Consider the following 22,509-nt stretch of genomic DNA (forward strand, 5'->3'; position numbering starts at 1 on the left):
ACATAGCATAGAATTTTAACAAATTAACAACATTTACATTTCTGGAGGGTTGGTTCTATAAGAGCAAAAAAAATGAATAAATTTAAAAGCTATGTTTAATCAAATTATTGGAGGGGGGGGGGGGGGGGGGGGGTCTGAAACGGTTAGCTACCAGAACAAATAACTTTAATGGTCACTGATCTTAAGTGGATCTTAACGCAGCACCAACAAAATTAAACCAATTAAAAGCAGTAACAGCAGCTCACATATGAAAAGGAGAACCACACAGGGATCATAAGCCATTGCAATTAAACACCACCAGATTCTTTTCATTTGCTTGCAGTAAACTGTGTTGTTGTTTAATCCCTGAAGCACTGAAACTAAACTGCATGAACCTCATAAAAAAAGGTCATGATTTCCCTGCACACTGAAATGAATGACTCTGTAGAAAACAGATTCTTTTCCCCCAACTGGTTCAGCGGTTTGCTCGGTCCGACACCAAGGCTTAGTCTTCAGACTGCTTGTGGTGACCCATTAATAAATGACTCTGCATCTTACTTTACTGCAGTGCCACAGTGGTGCCTGAAGCTGCAGTGTCAGCTGCAGGATGATGTGGAGAAGCAGGCATTGCTTCATGAAAACTAAGCTAGGCTGTAATTATTAACCTGCAATTTGCATTTACACTGAACTATGTGGTGGCAGCGGCTATTCAAAAATATTCCAAAAAACAGTAAGAACTCAATTTATAACCCAATTCATGCTGAAAATATCTATTTTTTCTCAATGGTGTGTGATGTGACATTAATTTAAGAATAAAGGCTCATGCACAGCAAATGTTGTACTGTACCTGGGGATCTCCAAGGAAAGGACTTCTCAGATGAGCTATTAAAAAAAGAAATGTATTTAACTATCAGAGCAACCAAGGAAGAAGACGTACAACACAAAGCACATAAAGCAAAAGAACACCCCCCAAGAAATCAAGCTACACTTACTAAACAATGATCGGTAAAGTAGTGTAGTTAATAAATTTTAATGGATACATTAAAAGGCAAAGAATTACAGGGTGTTACAATGAGCAAAAACATGAAGATAATGCAAGAACAATCTAATCCCAGTCCAGTGGGGAAAGTGTACCCCCCCACCCCCCCCCCCCCTTACTTAATTAAATTTTTTGTTGTTAGTCCTGGTACTTTGTTCCTGGAAACAAAGGAACTTTGTTGATCTTTTCCTATACTTTCATAACTAGTCCACCTGCCCGGGATGCGCGTGGAGTTTTGTCTGTCTGTCTTATAGCTGGTTAAGGTAGTTCAGGGTTGGTGCAAATCAGGGTGAAACCAGTTTCCTTATCATTTCTGTTTAAATGTTTTTTTTTTTTTCTTAATTACAGATAAACATTATTTTATGGTAGCCTCACAGTTACACAACTAAAGTCTATGCCGACAATCAATGTAACTGTTTCACAGAGCATAAATATAAATCTTAGTGACAGAAAATAAAATATTTTCTTTTAAGCAATATTGATGAAATAATAAGCAATTCCAGCGGCATTATAATGCAATTGATCTTATTGACATAGCACCACGGTAAGCCATTTCATCATGAACACTTAGAAATAATTCTTCAATAACAAAGTTTGATCCAAACAAATTTGGAATTCCAAAAGCATTTCGGGCAAAAAAATTAATTTTCCTCATTTTAAAATCATGGTTAGTTTAATAAACATTCTACATTCTGAAAACACCATGACAGAATAAAAACAAACAGTGAGATTGATTCCTGGGGGTCAGCAGACTTCGCACTTGGAGCTGTCAAGAAATATGCTGCCTGCTCCTGCAGCTGTCAGTGAAACAGAAAGCAAACACTTCCAAACATAAGCAGCAAAAATGCTGAGCTCTGAGACAACCCCAGTTTTATTGATGAACCTGTCTGAATATGTGCCTTCATGCATCTGAAATGCAAGTGCTAAAAAACAAACGCATGCCAATTTTAATATTTCTAATACCGATACTGAATTTCTTGCTTCAGAAAAGACCAAAGATCAAGCCACATACAATGCAGCACCTTGCATATCAATGTATTTTCACATTTAAGAAAGCCACATTGCCCCCGCCCCACATCATTAACTCCATTTAGGGGTGAAACAGCTCTCTGGTGACAATTAGTGTTATTGAAACTAAATAAATAAATCTATGATTTAACGCAATTGCTAATGAAGTTATTAAAATGCCCAGACGCTGTTCTGATAGTGATACGAAAGACACATGAAGAGACTTTTAGAATGCTGGATTACCCAACACTCAAAGCCACAGTAAAATAGATTGCATATACCTAAAAAGCTTGAGCTTTGCTCAAGTCTACTTGATGAGCCATTTACAGCACATATGGCTTATCCAGTAAATGGACTTCTGGAAGTAAACTGGGATTGGCATTGAAATGCCAGTGAGTTGAAAGTAATTATAAATGGCTGTTTGAAGAACTATGCTTCAGTGAGCTGTTTCAAATGAATTATATTTCTGCATATTTACAATATTGATATTCATTGCCCAAAGCGTTAATCTGTAGACTGTTTACACAGTGGATACCTTTTTTCAAAAACATTAAACCGTCTGGCGCGTTAGATTCTGAATGTTGTTATCTTTTTAGTTCTGGAGAAGGTTCCTGATCACTAATGTAATAAGACAAATTGCTCTAAATGTATATTAGCTTTTTTTTTTAGTCCTCGTGAAGGTTTTCAGCGTTTGGGTGATCCTATTTTTATAATAATAATCAATGCGCTTCGTTCCCTCGCCTTTATAAAGCTGTAAATACATTTTCAGATCACCAAGGCATTTAGAAGTTATAAGCCTCGCAAGCTTGCTTAGAAACGAACATCCAAGCAATACAAACAATATGTTTCCTGCACTGCAGCTTGCACACACCTGTTGCTGCCCAGTCAGCAGTATAACATGTCTGAATTAATCCCCCAAATGTATGCAATATGCTGGACATATTTTGCTTTTGCAAAAAAAGATTAGGATTTTGGTACCTTTAAATGGCACTGTGCATCGCATTTTTAAACTAAACTAATGAACCGTACTAGTTAAAAAGGCATGAAAGCCATTCGGAAGGCTTTATAACAGTGTCCTTTGCCGGTGTGCTCACAGTTGCTCTGTGTGGTTTGCATGACAGCTTTAATAATATTTAGGATTTGTGGCATTTCTTTGTTCTTCTGGGTCAGCTGTGTTTGCTCTCAGATTCCTGAGAAAAATGAAGGGGGAGGAATTAGAAAGGAGGTTAGATATGTTAAGCCAAATGGCAGTTTATAAGTTCTTTTAACATTTCTTAACAGCATAGTCTTGAGAATGCCCATGAACAAAGCAGTATACTATTAATACATCAATGCAACAAATCAGGTACCACTGCATGCTCATAAATTTACTGCAGATCAGCGATTGCCTGTTTATTTCTTTGATTAAGATATAAATTTCCCATATAAATAGTTGTCTGTTGTTTAATCACAGAAATAATGTCTTTTGTTTTTTTTTTTCCTGGTTGCAGGAAAAATCTTAAGTGTGAAAGCCTTTCTTTAGTTTACTACTAAAATGTTTAAAAAATTCATTAAACTATAATCTAACATTAAGCAGCCGACAAATCTGAACCACTCCTGTTTTAGCTGTGTCCTATGCACTGCTTGCTGATTGTTGGAATCATGGCACACAGTGAGTGGAATGGATTCTAAAGGCTGGTGGGAGATAGATTGTTGGTCATTCAGCCAGTCTGTGTGACACACCCTTCCAGGAGATACCCTTTAAATTCATCTCCAAACCAGGTTATTTTAAATACAACACTTAGAATTTACTGCAACGTAATGTATTGAGTGACTTGCTCCTGCAAACAATGTCTCCTTTCTCATTCCTACACACCTCACTCTTTTTGAATTGATCCATGCTCCACTCAAGGCACTGCATGCCATGAGTAGATATCACCCAGTTTATACCACAAAATGAAAGTCATGCAATTTCAAAGAATTGTGCAGTGGAACATGTCCAGACAAGGGGGCTCCAATGCCTGTGGACCAGTAAAACTGCAAAGTTCAAACTCAGGAAGCTCATGGCACACGTATAATCTTGTAAATGGCTATTTGCAAAGGGACATTGAAACGTCTACCTCTCAATAGCTTAAGCAAAATCTTCAGAACTTACACCGTCACGGTTTATGTGAACTTGCACAAGGACTTCTACAATTCCCAGTCAGCTCAATGCAATGTTAAGGATATTACAGTCCTCTTACATCTGACATCTTACCCACTGGCCTGCTGAATATGCAGTATTGTACAAACTGCACCAAAAAAAAAAAAATAATAATAATCAATGTATTAGTAGATTTAAAAAAAAAAAAAAAAAACAAACAAAAAAAAAACACATGCATAGCAATTTGAAATTAACAGTGCCTCTTATGAATTAATGGTCCTTATCACCAACATATTCTTTATATAAAAGAAATCAATGACGCAAAGCGGGGTAAAACAGTAAAGCCCCTGGACTGAAATTTTACTACAGTAGCATCATACTTTCACTCCACCACATAAACGTCAGGGAAAGCTTAAGATTAGGAGTTACAAAACCAAAATAAAATAGGATTATTATTCAGATGTGTTCTGTATATGTAAATTATTAAGACGGGCTATTGGGGTTATTTGTAATGTCTTGCATGAGAACTGTTGTATGATTTCTGTTGCTGTTGAAAATACAGAATAAAAAACAGGCCTGTACCTGATGCTGGCAATGCTAGGCGACTCTGCTCCCAGTCTGCATCTTTCTAGCTGACTGGCAACAATCTGCCGCTCCACCTCCAGCTCCCTGGTTAGCCGTTCAAACTGGAGCTCCTACGGAAAGAGATAAGGAACAAGTGTTAAAAAAAAACAAAAAATAAATAAAACACATTGTCACATTATGTTACTGAACACTGCCAACATAGCAATATACCATTCTAACCCTCCTACTTTAAATAAAAAGAGAATACCTGAAAAGATCACCCCCTCCCATTCGCATCCTCATTGGGTCGTTATATAGCATGAAATCTCCACCTACAAATCCTTAACCTCTGCATCTGCATCCTTCTACCAATTATTCTGCATGTGAGCCTCTGAGCTCAGAATCCTGCTCTTTCAATTTCGTCTAGCACTGCAGCATACAGTATGTCACACTGTAGCTTAAGCACGCACCTTCTCTAATTATGCCTACGACTGAGACGCAAAGATCTAGTCTAGCATCCCCCTGTGTGGATCGTCAGTGTTATCGCATCCACTTTAGCGTTTCTGGAAATGCAGCTTCTAAGGGTTCTTAAAGTATTACGATTTCAGGCATCAATATTAACCTTTCAAGATACAAGAAAGGTATTTCTGTCAAACCTCCACAGAGTTGGTTTTGCGACATTTCTCAAGGCTGCATCCCCTCCCCCCTTCCCTGCTCCAACTCTTACACAGCCAGTCATGTGCAACCCAGTGCAGGGAAGAGGAAGCTGAAAACACAATTACTGTAGCCAGAGATTTCATTCCAAGGAAGTTATTCAAAGGCATGTTGATGCAGAGGATCATTTACTTTGAATAGTTCCTAAAGGACTTTCTATTACACATCAGACCTCAACATTGATTTTGGGGATAAGCCTAATTTTGCTAATGGGAGTGTTACAAATTGCACTTAATGCACCACAGGTAAAATATGTGCTAATCATTTATGCATTAGTACAAACAGATGCACATACTTGCAACAGTACATTTTTTTGTGCATCAACTGCTTTAAAGATAAACACAGTAAGTATATTGCTGCATGTTACCAACAGAAGCATATTTAAAACATAAGCTGCACTGTATATGTTTTAAAATGTGTTTTAACAGGCAACAAATAATCTAAATCAACAGTTTAGCAAACACTCCCAGAACAATTAAAAGGTATTACACATTTAAAAGTACCATGCATTTTAAAAATACAGCTGCAAGTGAACTTTTAAAAAAGTATACATTACAAATGTCCCATTGTGATCAGAGATTTTGAAACCACAACAGCAAGGCATCCTCAACATCAGGGTATTAAGCAAATTAGAAACTTGAGCAAATTAGATGATTTGCATCCACAGTTTGCTGTGCATAAGCTTGGATTATTGTTGACAAGTGTTTTCTGGGAATGCAGAAATCTGTAGCAATATCTTTCTTTCTCTCGTACACAAGGATAGTGCACGTTTATTTGCGTGAGCACTATAGCAACTCTAAATGCCTCTAGGATCTGTAGTCCCCAAACAGCACTAAAACACAATACAGAGGCGTTAATGTGGATGCAAGTTAATGCATTTCCCCAATATCCTTTACATTCGGCTGTTTTAAGTAGGGAGTTTTGTTTTATTCACATATTTCTTCCCTGGGAGGGGTCCAAAATAAACTGCACTAACAGGAATTTCATGTTGCGTTAATTCACATTAGAAGAACTAATTTACAATAACCCGCAGCGTAGAGAATGTGTACTCTCAAGAAATGAGTCTAATCAGAGTTCATTTGAACTAATTGACTGTACGTCTTGTACTAGAAGGAAATTAGGAGGCATAATCAACGGGAAAGTTCATATGAGAGCAAATGGTTGCTCAAAAACATGACGTGAAATGGATACGTGAAACATAAGAACATAAGAAAGTTTACAAACGAGAGGAGGCCATTCGGCCCATCTTGCTCGTTTGGTTGTTAGTAGCTTATTGATCCCAAAATCTCATCAAGCAGCTTCTTGAAGGATCCCAGGGTGTCAGCTTCAACAACATTTCTGGGCAGTTGATTCCAGACCCTCACAATTCTCTGTGTAAAAAAGTGCCTCCTATTTTCTGTTCTGAATGCCCCTTTTTCTAAACTCCATTTGTGACCCCTGGTCCTTGTTTCTTTTTTCAGGCTGAAAAAGTCCCTTGGGTCGACACTGTCAATACCTTTTAGAATTTTGAATGCTTGAATTAGGTCGCCACGTAGTCTTCTTTGTTTAAGACTGAACAGATTCAATTATTTTAGCCTGTCTGCATATGACATGCCTTTTAAGCCTGGAATAATTCTGGTCGCTCTTCTTTGCACTCTTTCTAGAGCAGCAATATCTTTTTTATAGCGAGGTGACCAGAACTGCACACAGTATTCAAGATGTCTTACTAGTGCATTTTAAAGTTTTAACATTACTTCCCTTGATTTAAATTCAACACTTTTCACAATGTATCCGAGCATCTTGTTAGCCTTTTTTATAGCTTCCCCACATTGTCTAGATGAAGACATTTCTGAGTCAACAAAAACTCCTAGGTCTTTTTCATAGATTCCTTCTCCAATTTCAGTATCTCCCATATGATATTTGCAATGTAAATTTTTATTTCCTGCGTGCAGTACCTTACACTTTTCTCTATTAAATGTCATTTGCCATGTGTCTGCCCAGTTCTGAATCTTGTCTAGATCATTTTGAATGACCTTTGCTGCTACAACAGTGTTTGCCACTCCTCCTATTTTTGTGTCTTCTGCAAATGTAACAAGTTTGCTTACTATACCAGAATCTAAATCATTAATGTAGATTAGGAATAGCAGAGGACCTAATACTGATCCCTGTGGTACACCACTGGTTACCACACTCCATTCTGAGGTTTTTCCTCTAATCAGTACTTTCTGTTTTCTACATGTTAACCACTCCCTAATCCATGTACATGTGTTTCCTTGAATCCCAACTGCATTCAGTTTGAGAATTAATCTTTTGTGCGGGACTTTGTCAAAAGCTTTCTGGAAATCTAAATAAACCATGTCATATGCTTTGCAATTATCCATTATCGATGTTGCATCCTCAAAAAAATCAAGCAAGTTAGTTAGACACGATCTCCCTTTCCTAAAACCATGTTGACTGTCTCCCAGGACCCTGTTACCATATAGGTAATTTTCCATTTTGGATCTTATTATAGTTTCCATAAGTTTGCATATAATAGAAGTCAGGCTTACTGGTCTGTAGTTACCTGGTTCAGTTTTGTTTCCCTTTTTGTGGATCGGTATTACGTTTGCAATTTTCCAGTCTGTCGGTACCACCCCTGTGTCAAGAGACTGCTGCATGATCTTGGTTAGCGGTTTGTAAATTGCTTCTTTCATTTCTTTGAGTACTACTGGGAGGATCTCATCCGGCCCAGGGGATTTGTTTATTTTAAGAGCTCCTAGTCCCTTTAACACTTCTGCCTCAGTTATGTTAAAGTTATTTAAAACTGGATAGGAACTGGATGACATGTGGGGCATGTTGTCAGTATCTTCCTTTGTAAAAACTTGTGAAAAGTAATCATTTAATATATTTGCTATTTTTTTTCTTCATCTACGATTTTGCCATTTGTATCTCTTAAACATTTAATCTCCTCTTTGAATGTTCTCTTGCTGTTGTAATATTGGAAAAACATTTTGGAATTGGTTTTAGCTCCCTTAGCAATGTTCATTTCTATTTCTCTCTTGGCCTTTCTTACTTCCTTTTTGACTTGCGTTTGCAGTTCTGTGTACTCTTTCTGCGTACTTTCTTTTTGGTCCTTTTTTAATGCTCTGTAAAGTGCCTTTTTTCGCTGAATATTTTTTTTAATTGATCTATTAAACCATTTTGGCAATTTAGTTTTACATTTAGATTTGTCTACTTTAGGGATATAATTGTTTTGCACCTCTAGTACTACATTTTTGAAGAACAACCATCCTTCTTCTGTGGGTGTTTTCTCTATTTTACTCCAATCTACTTCTGTTAGTCTCTGTTTCATACCTTCATAGTTTGCTTTTCTAAAATTGTAAACCTTAGCTTTAGTCATTACTTTTGGGGTTTTAAAAAACACTTCAAATGAGACCATGTTGTGGTCTGAGTTTGCCAGTGGTTCTCTGACCTCTGTTTTAGTTATTCTATCTTCGTTATTTGAAAAGACTAAATCAAGGCATGCCTCCCCTCTAGTCGGTGCCTTCACAAATTGTGTTAGGAAGCAGTCATTTGTCATTTCCACCATTTCTATTTCATCCTTCGTGCTACCCACTGGGTTTTCCCATTTTATTTGGGGGAAGTTGAAATCCCCCATTAGTATGGCTTCTCCTTTGCTACACGCATTTCTAATGTCATTGTATAACAGATTATTGTACTCACCGTCTGAATCTGGCGGTCTATAGCATGCTCCTATTATTATGCCCTTTGAATTTTTGTCCGTTATTCTGACCCATATTGATTCGGTTTTATTTTCTTTGTCCAGGTTTAACACCTGGGCTTCAAGACTGTTTCTTATGTATAGCGCTACCCCTCCTCCTCTTCTTTCCTGCCTGTCTTTCCTATACAGTGTATACCCACAAATATTATATTCGTCCCCATCACTCTCAGATAACCACGTTTCTGTAACACCTATCACATCATAGTTACCTGTTAGTGCAGTAGCTTCAAGTTCTAGAATTTTGTTTCTGATACTTCTAGCATTTAGATAAATACATTTAATGGTTGTCTTACCTGAGTTGTTGTTCTTGTTTTGATGCGGTCTCCCTTCTGTTTTTTTGTTGATTTCTCCCCCCTTCCTTTCTAGTTTAAATGCTTCTGAACCTGCTCGAGGATCTTTTCTCCGAGTAGACTGGTTCCCTTGTTATTTAAATGCAGTCCATCCCGTCTATACAGATAGTCCTCGTTGTAGAATGTGGTCCAATGATCAAGACAGGTGAAGCCTTCCCGTGTGCACCATGTCTTCAGCCATGCGTTTTGATTAATTATTTCCAGCTGTCCATATGGTGCCGGTAGTATACCAGAAAATACCACAGTTTTGGTTTTCTCTTTTAATTTCCTTCCTAGCTCTCTGAATTTGTTTTGCAGGGATTTTGATCTGTCTCTTCCAATGTTGTTTGTACCGATGTGGACGACTACTACCGGGTCGTCTCCTGTTCGTTCTAGAAGCCTGTCCACATTCTCAGTGATGTGCTTGACCGAGGCTCCCGGAAGGCAGCACACTGTTGTAGTAAGGGGGTCCAAACTGCGAATTGAACTTGCTGTGTTTCTCAATATGGAGTCCCCAACAATCATGACCTCCCTTCTTTTTGCTGGCTGGTCACCACTGTCAATGGGATCCTGGATGTTGTTCCCTTCATTCTCTTGTTGTTGGTTCAGCTCATCAAAATTCTGAAGTGACTCAAATCTGTTGGTTGTTTTGATTTCTGGTGGTTGTGTTTGACGAAGTTTCTTTTTTTCCCTGCTTCTGCCTACCTGAACCCAGCTGTTCTGACCTTCTATCTCCCTGGTGGCTTTCAGTCTGTTAGGGGTGATGCAGCCTTCCATGAATTGTGGGTGTGCCAGTTCCTCAAGATCCTGTTGCTGTCTCACTTCTTCCAGCTCCATTTCTAGCATACTTACTAGTTTATGCAAATCCTCGATCGCACGGCATTTTACGCACACTTGGTTTAGCTCCGCTGGGTTTTCTCGGATTTCCCACATCAAGCAGGTGTCACAGATTATTGGCTTGAAGACCAGGTTGAGGGTTTTTTTTTTTTTTTTTTTTTAAGTTTAATTTCTTCTGCAGCCGTCAACCTGCTTTCAAACTGCTTCTAAACTGCTCTGTACTTTTCCACGCCTGTACTTCTCCCACTCGCTGTCGCTGGGAAGACTGCGCGTTTAACTGCGTTGTTCTGCTGTGCTGTCGGCTCCTCCCCTCGCCCGTGTCTCAGAACGGCGCTGAATTTGAATCAGCTGCTCCAAGTTTCAGCTTGTTTGTTATCAGAAAAACACACGCGGCTGTTTGACTTTGAGCTGCTGCTGTGTTTCCCCAATGTCCTCTGTTTTCTGATTAAAGCAATTCAAGATGCAATTTCTCCTTACTGCTTCTAAACTGCTCTGTACTTTTCCACGCCTGTACTTCTCCCACTCGCTGTCGCTTCCACATCTGTAGCACTGGCACCAATGTAATGGAACTTCATTGAGGGAGTTATAGAACACAGCAGTGTACCAAATATAAAGACCACATATCAAAATGTGCTGTCAGGATCACCGAGGGTGATGGCGACACAATGCACCAGTGAAAGGATTACATTTCTGAGATATCTGAGGTTATAAGAGCAGTGGCAGCAGATTTGCGAATGCATAATAAAAATGTCTTTTGACAGGATTGCTAGAAAAAAGTTACTAGTAGATATAACCTTAGTTTAATAGCACCATTTCACACCAATTCTGGGGTGCCACTTTCACACACACATGCCGCTACTAAGCTGTCCGAGAAGTAAAAAAAACTAAATTAAAATACCCATTCACAGGACGAAATTGCGCAATCTGTGCCGGTATAATGCAGTCATAACCCTTTCACACAACCAAAGGGATCACGAGTAAAAAATTTCAGTAAATTACAGCATCACGCACCATCCCTTCTAACTGTGAATTTACCTCCACACCTGCCCCGTAAAGTTATCAATTCTTAACTTATTCCAGACTCCAGTTACTACCGCGTTCTTGATCAGCCATTGTATTTGAAAAAAATTAAAGCGTGTAACACCAACGTTATACATGCAGTCACATAGGATATTGACTTTCAATCTACACCCACTATAGTGCTTCAGTACAGGCATAGCCTTTTACACAGGAGCTGCGACGGTTCAGAGATGGCGTAAAATAGGATGGCTCTGTGACAGTATAGGCAATTCACTCAGACCAAAATGCTACATCAGTGCCGGTTTTGAGCCGTCATAACTCTACTGTGTGAACGAGAGAATTTAGAAGTAAAAACCTCTCTAACATAAATAAATACGTTTTCCAGCAACAGCTTTTAACCTAAACATGAGTGAATGTGCAGCAATTCAAAGCCTTAAAAACAAGCCTTGCCAAGATGCAGTGTTATGGTGGTTTCCCATCCTGTGGCTAAAGTAGGAGCCCATCTGTTCCTACTGCAGATTGCAATAAACATGACCATAATAAAAATTAAACCATCAGGGTTTTTTTTTTGTTTTTTTTTGTGGCGAGTACTGTATCTATGGCAACAGACCCCTTCATTTTCTTACAGCCATTTACATACCAGTAAACAGATAATGACTAGAAGAATCTGGAGATTTATTAAATGTAATATTTTTAAAACACAACAATTTCAGTGCCACTGCATTGTTGGATTAAAAAAAAAAAATAATAAAGTAAAAATAAATACATACAGTAAATAAAAAGTGGGGATTAAAATGGTGACATTTCCTTCAGGGCCACTAGAAATGTAATGAGACTATCAAGGTCTATTTGGCACACATCTCTTGCACACTACAGTGAACTCACTGTCTGAATAGAATAAGAATGAGTGGTGGGGTGGTGGGTGGGGGGGGGGGGGGGGGGGATCTTTTTACTTTGCAGCTGCCCAATCTATAACTAAATCTAATTCCAGTAGAACACATCAAGAAAATTTGCCACACAAAATGATTGGTTGTTATGAGAAAAAAGTTATTGTACAGTCCTGAGCTAGAATAAGCAAAGCAGTGACAAGGAAAACCATGCCAATATGCAATACTTTTGTTGGTTCAGTGCAGTTATTGTGCTGATCACAATGCCTTTCAATGGTGGCTCTGATAACCCTTGACACTGACGCGGATTCAGATCCTGTCCAATTATGCAAACAGACAAACAGAGAACACTATGCATCTTTTTATCCATTTAATCTTGAATTACACAACAGCAAAACGTGTCAGGACTGTGAAGTCACTCAAACATTGCCCCATATCTACACAGTTCCTCGGTCAGAGCTGGGAGTGATGAATGGGCAGTTTTCAAAGAAAGCTTTTGCTTACATAGGAAGGGGTGTTTGTTTAACCTAACCCAATGTTTCACGTGGCAATCCAACACCAAATGATCACTGGTTGACACAGCAGCAGAATACTACTCAGTCAGAGTTGATTACCACAGTGTATTGGCAGATTAACAAATGATGTAATGAGAGACAGATAGGACAAGCTGTTCTCAATATCACCTCCAATAAAATGACTAGACAGGAGGATGTTACAACCATACAATACAAATATGACTAAATCAGACCACAGCGATATGTATAAGTGTCATCGAACTGGACAAAGATATTGCTTTCAGAGTCAATCATGAAACACGAATGACAAATTTAAGAAAAGGTACGGTTACATTTCTAACAAAATAAGTGGTTCAGTTAATTTTGAGCCAGAAAAAATTAAAATCACAACACTACCTAAAATGTGGACAAACACACACATGTATACACACACAATATATAAATCCAAAACAATACATAACTCCAATTCCTGCGAGATATCCAATGTTACCTTTTAGCACCCCCCTCCCATTTAAGGATAGCTTAGAAACCATTTCTGTAATTAAAAAAAAAAAAAAAAAAATTGCTTTCTTTCCTACTCTGAACTAGTACTGAAACTGAATCAAAACTCTGCATCACAATCGTTGAGGCAGCAAATTACTTCTCCCTCTAAAAGATGAAATCTACTGATGGATGAAAGAGTTCCACAATATCTTGTCAAGTCAGCAGCATGTCTTTTGAAATCAGACATTAAAACTGAAGTACAGTCCGTCCAAGAAATGAAACTTTTTTTCATATGCTCACTCTCTCTCTCCAATAAGTATTTCCATTCCAACCCTAAAACTTATTACAATTTTGATTTTATTATTATTGCAATGCTTCTGAATTATTAACCCCCTTAGTCTGCATATTTTCAGATGACGCTTAACTTCTCTGCCTTTTGATATTTTAACAAAAACTAAATATTCTCTTAGATGAACGCAGTACAATGCAGACAGCCTTTTCTTGTTCCTTGCCTCTGCTTTTCAAGCAGGGGAAAATCTTCAAACTCCCCTCAGGAAAGAAGGGGTACAGGCACAAAAACCTTAGAGATAAACAAAGTCTGTTTTGGCAAGCTGTTGTGGTTTTCTTTTAAAGAGAAATACACCGTCTACTTTATGGTATTTGTTAGGATTTTTCTTATTATTAGGGTTCCAGGTCATAGGCTGGGAAGCCTATTGTTATAGCTGTGTTTATTGTTTATTAGGCTTCCAGGCCATGATCCATATAGCTCAGATCTTAACATGCAACAAAATATTTGCAGTTTAAAATAACTGTTATTGTCATGCTTTGAAGAGGTAATTCATGAGCACTTTTGACGTTTATACGGTTTAACAGTAAACTAATGGTAAAGCCAGGTGTGGAAAATTGCCATTTAAAAATATTATATATATTATATATATATATATATTATATATAATATATATTTATATATCCCAAATAAACGTGGGTTGTGTGACGCAGTAACATTCGTATATATTGAAAATATTTATATAGCGGCCTTTGAATTCAAAAAGATATTCAACGCCATTGCCGGACTAGCATTATACAGTATACTACAAACAGTCAATACCCCAAATGAGAATTGTCCTACATAAACAGACTTGTGTGTGTGCGTGCATTTCCTGTGGTGCAGTGTGTCATTGTAGCCATGGGCTTAATGTGTAGGACTCCCCACAAAGCTACTGAAATACTGGATCTTCACAGACTATTAGGTGTTTAATAGAATAAAGATATTTATCAGAACCTGGTTCGTTAATAAAGAAATTAATTCAATAAATTTTGATTCCACACACATTTCTTCGCAAATGCCACTATGTTCAGTATCAGATATAAAATGGTTATTATATCAAAGGGTGAATGTTGATGAGAAATACTGCACACATAAAAAGAAAAATTTTAATATCAGAGAATGAACAGTTCTTTCTACTTGTTTACAGTTAATTAAGGAATTATGTATGCAAGTACCATATTATTTTACGCTAGTACAGTACTCAAAGGTTGATGGCATTTAATAATAGAAATCATCGAAAAAATAAAATCAAAATAATCCACTAACAAAAACTCAAATTCTCATATGCCTTTAGCCTGGTCATCTCACAAGTATACCTGCACTGATTCAGTCCTCTATTATCCATCCTCAATTCAATCATGAAATCTCCTCAAGAGCATTACCAACATGATGGGTTTCAAAAGAAAAGGAATATCCAATTGTTTGAGGCACAAGTCCATCCTTCCCCTTTCCTGTCACATCGCATTCTGAGAAGCTTGCCATTCTTCCTTCTACCAGTCCTTACAGTAACATGTTTTACCAATAACACCACAGGCAGTACTGAAGCAGAGTTTGTTTTTTTCATTAATTTCTGCAAACATAATTTCAATGAATGCCCTTAGTTGGGTTACAAGCCAATACACACTGATGTCCGCTCTGAATCTGGGCATTTAAAAACACCTGCATTACCTTGGATGTTTTACTCTTAAAAACAACTGGAATCAATGTTAAACATGCTTAGACAACAGGGCAATAGGACCCCAGCTATTTCAAGGAGGAATTTAGATGAGATTTCAATATGCAGGTAGAGACAATTTCCATTCTTTTTATTGACTAAAGTTTATGAAGAAAAGGGAATGAACTGAAAACAAGCATAGTGACCTGCATCAATGGCAAGTTTAATTAGACAGCTTACACGATTACAGCTGTAAATGGATAAATTAGAGCCATCAATGTCATAATAAAGAAGTCCAGCATGACGCACGTCCCCTTGATGTCCACACAGCCATGACAGTACAAGTGACATGAGTACAAACTGATGGACAAAGAGATTAATGTATTCCAAGATTGCGATAATGTCAACTTTTGGTAAAGATCATAATTTAGGTTTTAGGACAGTTAAGAGAAGTGTTTCCCTAAAAACACTGCAAGTAAAAAAGTAAGAGTGACACACATAACGGTATGTAAAGACAGTGGACACATGCTCAATGGGGGGGGGGGGTAGTAAGGGAACCAGTTCATGACTTCCTCTGACAAATTTACTTTTCCTTGGCAAAACATATTTTGTCTGGTTTTCATAATGTTTTGTTTTCGGTTTGAAATTAGAATGAACACGAGTGCCTTCATGATAAAAACGCAAGGACACCATTTTTTTTTTAAACTTGTTAATTATTAATTTCCACACCTAGAAGTTAAGTCATAAATAGCATTGTTTTTACTAAGCCAACAGTGACGGTGGTGTTCTTCGTCCTAATCAGGAAGTTATTATTTGTGAATAAAAAATACAGACAAACTTAAAGTAACTGGTAAAGTAAACAGTCACGCAAGGTAAATTTAACAAAGGAAAGACATTTTAATAATGAAATGTTGCACATCAATAAGCATACCAAGCTGCCATGACCGGTTACCAGTTATGAACACCATGGATTGTCAAGTAATTTACATTATTTATTTACTGAATTACTGTAAAGTCCTCAGTAACTTGTATGAATAACTGCTAAATCTAGGGCCAACATGTAAAACCAAGTTTGTGCTCTTGGGTTAAAAAAGCATAACTATTTATATAGTGCCTGACCTATTTTATGGTGTTTCTAAGCTTATATTGGCGTATATACTGTATAGAATAAATTGATTACAAAAAAAAAAAAAAAAACACATGAACACCAGTCCATCTGAAGGTTCCTTCAACATACTTACATACTTGCAACATGTCATCAGGACTATTACTGGAGTACCTTTTTTCAATATGCCCATTATAATGCTACAGCTTCAGTAACAGACTGGAAATTCAAAATACAAAAAATAAATAAAGAAAAAGAAAAAAATCTACCTCCACACCATGCCATTGTCATTTACTCACCCAATTAGTAAGCATTACAAATCCCACCGCCATGGACATGCAGGTTTACTTCAAACACTCCATGTTTTATTTCACAACCACAGACAAAAAAAAAACCTCCCATTGCAACACATGTGACCTTCATCCTGTACTATATTTCCTGAAACTTCATCATCCCGACTGCACTTAATTGGATCGAGTTTCAGTTGAAATCTCACCACAGATGCTCTTTCTGTTTCCATATCTATCTTTTTCTAGGAGTGACAGCCTACTCTGTTTAACCAAACAGGGATTATTTCTCATACCATGTGGTACTATTCCATGAAAGGAAGTTGCATCAACAGGTGCACTTCAATGGATTATTCTTCCTGTTGACTTTAATACACAATAGATGTTCAGGGAATGGAGTATTCCAAGATATGGCGAAAAGCCATACAGGAAGGGTGTTGTGACGCAGTGGAAAGCAGGACTCCGCTAGACTGCCACTTTAATATCCTGTAACATATATTTCAAATATCCTGTTTTGTAGGGTAATGAAAGCCTAAGTGAATTTGACTGAAATTAAATTCAAGTTTACACATTTATTTCTGATAGTTACTGGAAAGCAACAGGTCTATGTTGAAATACAAGGGAAAGGGAGGGTAGCAATCAATAAAGAAATGAAAAGGAATAACCTTACATGGATTTTAACATTTGAAAAGGTCACACATTAAAGCAAATGCTACTTTTAACAGTGACGTTTTTAAATATAGTTAAAAGCGGCTCCCGAGCGGTGCATCTGGTAAAGGCGCTCTGCGTGGAGTGCAGGAGGCACCCTATAACCTGGACATCGCCAGTTCGAGTCCAGGATATTCCATTGCCGACCCAGAGCCGCCCGGGGGTGGGGGGGTTTAGGTCTGCCAGGGTGTCCTCTGATCACCGGGTGTCAGCAATCCCTTTGGTCTGGCCGCATGTCTGCGGGCTTGCCTGTAAGCTGTGTTGTCATTTTCTGTAATTTTCAGTGCACAGGATCTAGGGTATCTTCACATTTCAGCAATTATGCAAATTTCCTGCTAAGTGAATGAAAAGCATAGAAATCCAAGAGACATCCAGCATGCTACTGTTTAAGCTCTGCACTTCTGCCCACATCCTGAATGCCAGTTTGAGATTGTGACATGTTATTTATGTTGAAGTGGTGGGGTGAAGTAAATCCTCCTACTTCCAATTTGTACTATACAAATCCAGCTCAGTAATTATACAATTCAGAATAAAATAACTCTTTTCAACCTTTATATTACTTAGCAATTAGTACCAGTGAGGAAAACAAAAAAGTTAATAAAAACTAATTACAAGGCTGGATTTTTCTTTTGCAGGGTTTCACAGCTGCTAACTCAACTGTTACATTTTTTGCTTTTCATTTTAAGATCCGGTAAATTGTACGGCACGGTACCTGCTCCTTGACAGAAGCGAGTATGTTGGTGGCTGTGCTCTCGGGCTCCATTGCAGGGTCAGTGGATCCTTCTCGGATGGTCAACAGAAGCCCCTCCTCCACGGCTGGGTTGGGCTCAGGAGCTGGCATGCCTCCTGCAAAAGACAGACCATCACGAGCTGTTACTGCTGTACATACAGTACTACTGTTAACAAGGGAGATGAAGGAGGGAGGAAATGTGAAGCAAAACAGAACATTGAGGGCTACCCCTTGATTCACCCACTTCCTAAAAGCAAGATCATTTTGTCAAGATAAGACTTCTGGGCTGCACAGGGGTTAACAGGGGTTACTTTTACATTGGTGGCACACAGCAGACCTTCTTAACCACTAAGACAGTAAAACCCAGGATATACAGTAGTGCAGTCTACTACAGCTACAAGCTATAAGCTATAAGCTATAAGAGGGACTATGGAACATTGGATCTTGAGCTGGTCTCATATCATCTATGATTTGGGACCTACGGTATGCTCTGAAGCCAGGGGTAACAGCACCAGTTCCTGAGGATCATTCTACTACAGATTTAAAACAGGCACAATGAAATAAATATTTTAGCAAACAACATAACTAATTATTAAAAAAAAAAAAAAAATTCTCTAAGGATGCTCAAGCCAAATCAAAGTGAACTTTGACATGAATAATGCATACAAGCATGAATGTCTTCATAATACTTCAGCAATATAGACATGATTATATATATATATATATATATATATATATATATATATATATATATATATATATATATTATATATATATATATATACACACACACACACACACACACACACACATCATATATACATACACACACACACAAATAAAAACACATTCTTCAAAATATGCATTAAGTTAAAGTTTCATGAATTTGGACAATACTTTCACACTCATGCTGATAAATCTACCACACTTAAAGCTTTCTATACTTACTGTAAACAGACTCCGCTTGAGAAGTCATTAATATTCAAAACGTACACTTTCCTCTATCCAGCACAGTACTCCTCACATTATTGGGAACTGTTCACACAGCACTTATATTTTGCAACTTCATAATGGGTTAGCCAAACCATATTTGCATGGGCAAACCTATCTTTTCAATACACAGTGATGCTACTGTGTCTGAAAGGTACTGTATATACTGTACAGTATACCATACCACTGTATGAACTGTCTCTACAAAACTGAATGTAAAGGAGAGGCTGTACTCAGATCAGACGATCCCTTTGCAAACAAACCTACATTTACAGTACAGAGACATTCATTCTACAAGCAACACCCCTCTCTCTCTACCAACATTCTATTTAAACACAAATGTATGAAAGACTATTAAATGTAAGCTTATCAGTCAGCAACGAACTTTAAATAATACCTCTGTTGTCAGACAGTGTTGCCCAAAAAACAGATATTCTGCTATGAGCTCAATGATACCGTGTGAAGATGCAGTTAAGTAACCAAGGCAGTCTAACTGGTCCTACATGTTTCTCCCCTCAGTCTTAAAGGGGAAAAGTCACAAACCAAGCATACAGCAGTCTCATGCAGGAGACACTACCCTGTTTGAATGATCTGGTGTCTAAATTAACAATTTGGGTCAATGCTCTAGTGCTCTAGTGTGAATTTCAAATGAAAGACGTGTCATCACATGACATTTGATCTATTCATCTTTCAATGCAAATTATTCTTTTGTTTATGTTATGTAGATGTATGTACCCAGTTTTGAATTAATAGAAACTTGGTAGATAACTGTATGCAGATTCAAGGTTTATATAAAACCTTGAAACTATCCCTACATATTTCCAAAACAGTGGGATTTGTTATCCAAGCTAATATTTGTGGTATAACTGCAATTCACATTTTTTTTTTAGGGTTGTATTTTTACTAATGAATTTACATCCCCTAGTGTTGCAGGGGAAGAGGTTAGTGGTTACACTTTGGTGTACCAGATCTATTTAAGATTATGCATGATTCTGAGAGCTCTATTGAGGGTTCTGTGGTATAGGGATGCTATAAACTTCTGAGTAATAAAAAGTCACCAGGATGTGATGACAAGAAAAATAAATAAAATTTAAAAAAAAAGAGAATTTAAACAATACATTAGTCACCTGTGATATTGAATATCCACAAAAAGTGCACCTTACCCAATAAAAACCATGCATCCTGAAGTGAAACTATGTGCTGAAGATTGTGTGAGCTTCAATTTGTATTTACTGTGACCATTTGTACCGTGTCACTTCCCTTCAAATCCATTCAATGCAACAGGTTCCATTCAGGGCACCATTTCAATTGCACAGTATGTGAGAAGAACTTCTGAGGTCGACGGCCGTGGAACATTCAGCTCCCCAAAAAATTAATAAAACCCTATTGAAGGAGGTACATACCTGTATAATTTAAGGATTAACATGTACTGAGAATTAAGTCAGTGTCAATTCATGGACACAGCGTTTCACACTATAATATTTTTCATCTGGATTTCTTTTCTGCAGAAACAAGAAGCCACCAATCATGGCACTCCATTTCCAGCTGTATAAGCTTCCTTAGCACACTACATAAACTAAATTAAATCCTTTGGAAAATATTTCAGGCTCCCCATCTTCCTTCCCCTTGCTTAGGAACAGCTAAAGTATGTTTGAACCCATACACACACCCTGCAGCACAACACCAAGTCAGATTACTTCCTCCCACAACAACTCTCTGGATTAATTCACTTTATTGATGCTAATCAATTATAGACCTACATCTTTAATATTCTTTAAGAGCTATCAAGCTGGGCGTTTGCCCTGGGGTAATACATTTTACAAGACATTTATCAACCACCTCATAATTTGACAATATATAAATCTGTACCAGATACTGTACATTGCATATTACATTATCAGTTATTAGATCATTAATCACATCCTGTGCTTACCATAAAACATGTTCTGGCCTGCAAAGCAGTGTTCTTAGGAAAGAAGGAAAGTACAGTGCTGGAGCTGAATACAGAACAGAGAAGAATCAAAAGAACAAACCCACAAAAAGTGAGTAGGTTGAATTGAAATCAGACTGGCCGTGAAATTCAGTGTGCTATTCAAAAAAATACTTAACCATTTCAACAGGCAACATCGAACAGTACTTGTCGTGATCCTTCAACTGCATTCATTTGAAGCCAATTTAATTGACTAAGTGGCTTCAATTTATGTAATTTGTTGCCACTGTGAGAAGTTAATTAATAGAATACTGCCAATTGCAATTTTGATCAATGGTGTGTTGGAACGGATTAAAAGGGAAGGGAAATTTGTGTAAAACACTTACTGGTGGCAGTACAACACTGGATTGGAATGTGACACATTCAAAAACTAGTCTGGGTTAGCATGTTATTCAAAATAACAAATCCTACACTAGATATACCTACGCTTATAGTACATATGTATGCATGTATGTATGTATGTATGACATTGTAAGGAAATCGCTCCTGAAAGAAAGATTTTAGTCATTAGATTTTGCAGGCTTTTCAAGGGATTGCTAGGTTTTTCTTACATCTTATTAGCACAAGCAATATTATACATGCTCCTCCCGCCCCCTATAAGCATTGTAATATTTTTCTACTGTTTTTGGTGTAAAAAACAAAACAAAATCTCTTCAAACACAGGAAAGCTGGGACCTGTGAATGCTATGAATGTTAAATTAGGCAATACAATGGATAAGAAATCCCTGGTTCGCACACCTTAACTAGTTCAGCAATAAATAAATAAATAAATAAATAGCTCTAGGCACTAGTTCCCCTGCAGAGTTCTCTTTACTGTGCCCAGTTCAGTGTCAAAAGTGAAAACATTTTCAATTCATTTTCACCTGGAAACAAAACCATTTAAGCCTTGCTGGAACATAAAATGATTAATTTGCTTCTAGTTTGACACACCCTAAAAAAATATTCAGGAATGTTTCCAACTGGAGAAGCAGTTAACTGCCAACACTTACTGTAGCTGAAACAGATACCCACCGAACATGAACTCACTGAGATGAGTGGGCAAATCACACACACCCTGCAAATAAACCTGGATACATAAAGTCAATAAAACATACCAGCTTACAAGATAATAGTACTTGAGCTTGAGTGCCTTGGTACGTTTGATAAATACTATACAAGTGCTAGAAAACCATCTGTTTCTATATCTGACTATATTTTAATATATTATTCTGTATATTCTTTCCATGTTATATATATATAGATACTATATGATATATAATATCAATATATTGATATATAATAGATATATGTATATTTAGATACATATAATTATATATAATATATATAGACTGATGTCGCTATGGATATAGGTAATATACATATATATATCAAACATTTTTTCACAGAAAGTACTGTATGACCCTGCTATAGCTTTTACACCTCAATGCTACAGGCTTTAGAATCTGACTCGAATATACTTGCTGTACCGTAAATCAGTACAT

At 37.4% G+C, this 22,509-nt stretch overlaps 1 protein-coding gene across 8 annotated transcripts in view; it reads right to left on the bottom strand.

Moving 5' to 3' along the window:
* Window positions 1-22,509, bottom strand: part of LOC121322284 (plakophilin-4-like) — a 55,844-nt gene that overhangs the window by 23,513 nt on the left and 9,822 nt on the right. For 2 of the 8 annotated variants that reach the window (XM_041262038.1, XM_041262037.1), the window contains exons 1-4: window positions 20,972-20,992; window positions 18,031-18,164; window positions 4,731-4,843; window positions 827-861 (exon numbers count right to left, since the gene is read on the bottom strand). In XM_041262038.1, the coding sequence (XP_041117972.1) occupies window positions 827-861; window positions 4,731-4,843; window positions 18,031-18,164; window positions 20,972-20,981 (292 nt within the window). In that variant the 5' untranslated portion in view covers window positions 20,982-20,992. Of the gene's footprint in view, window positions 1-826; window positions 862-4,160; window positions 4,246-4,730; window positions 4,844-16,622; window positions 16,842-18,030; window positions 18,165-20,971; window positions 21,017-22,509 lie in introns of those variants that run through there. The other 6 variants (XM_041262041.1, XM_041262039.1, XM_041262042.1 and 3 more) reach the window with 5 other exon arrangements.

This window comes from Polyodon spathula, chromosome 10 (genome assembly GCF_017654505.1).
Source record: "Polyodon spathula isolate WHYD16114869_AA chromosome 10, ASM1765450v1, whole genome shotgun sequence".
NCBI classification, from domain to species: domain Eukaryota; kingdom Metazoa; phylum Chordata; class Actinopteri; order Acipenseriformes; family Polyodontidae; genus Polyodon; species Polyodon spathula.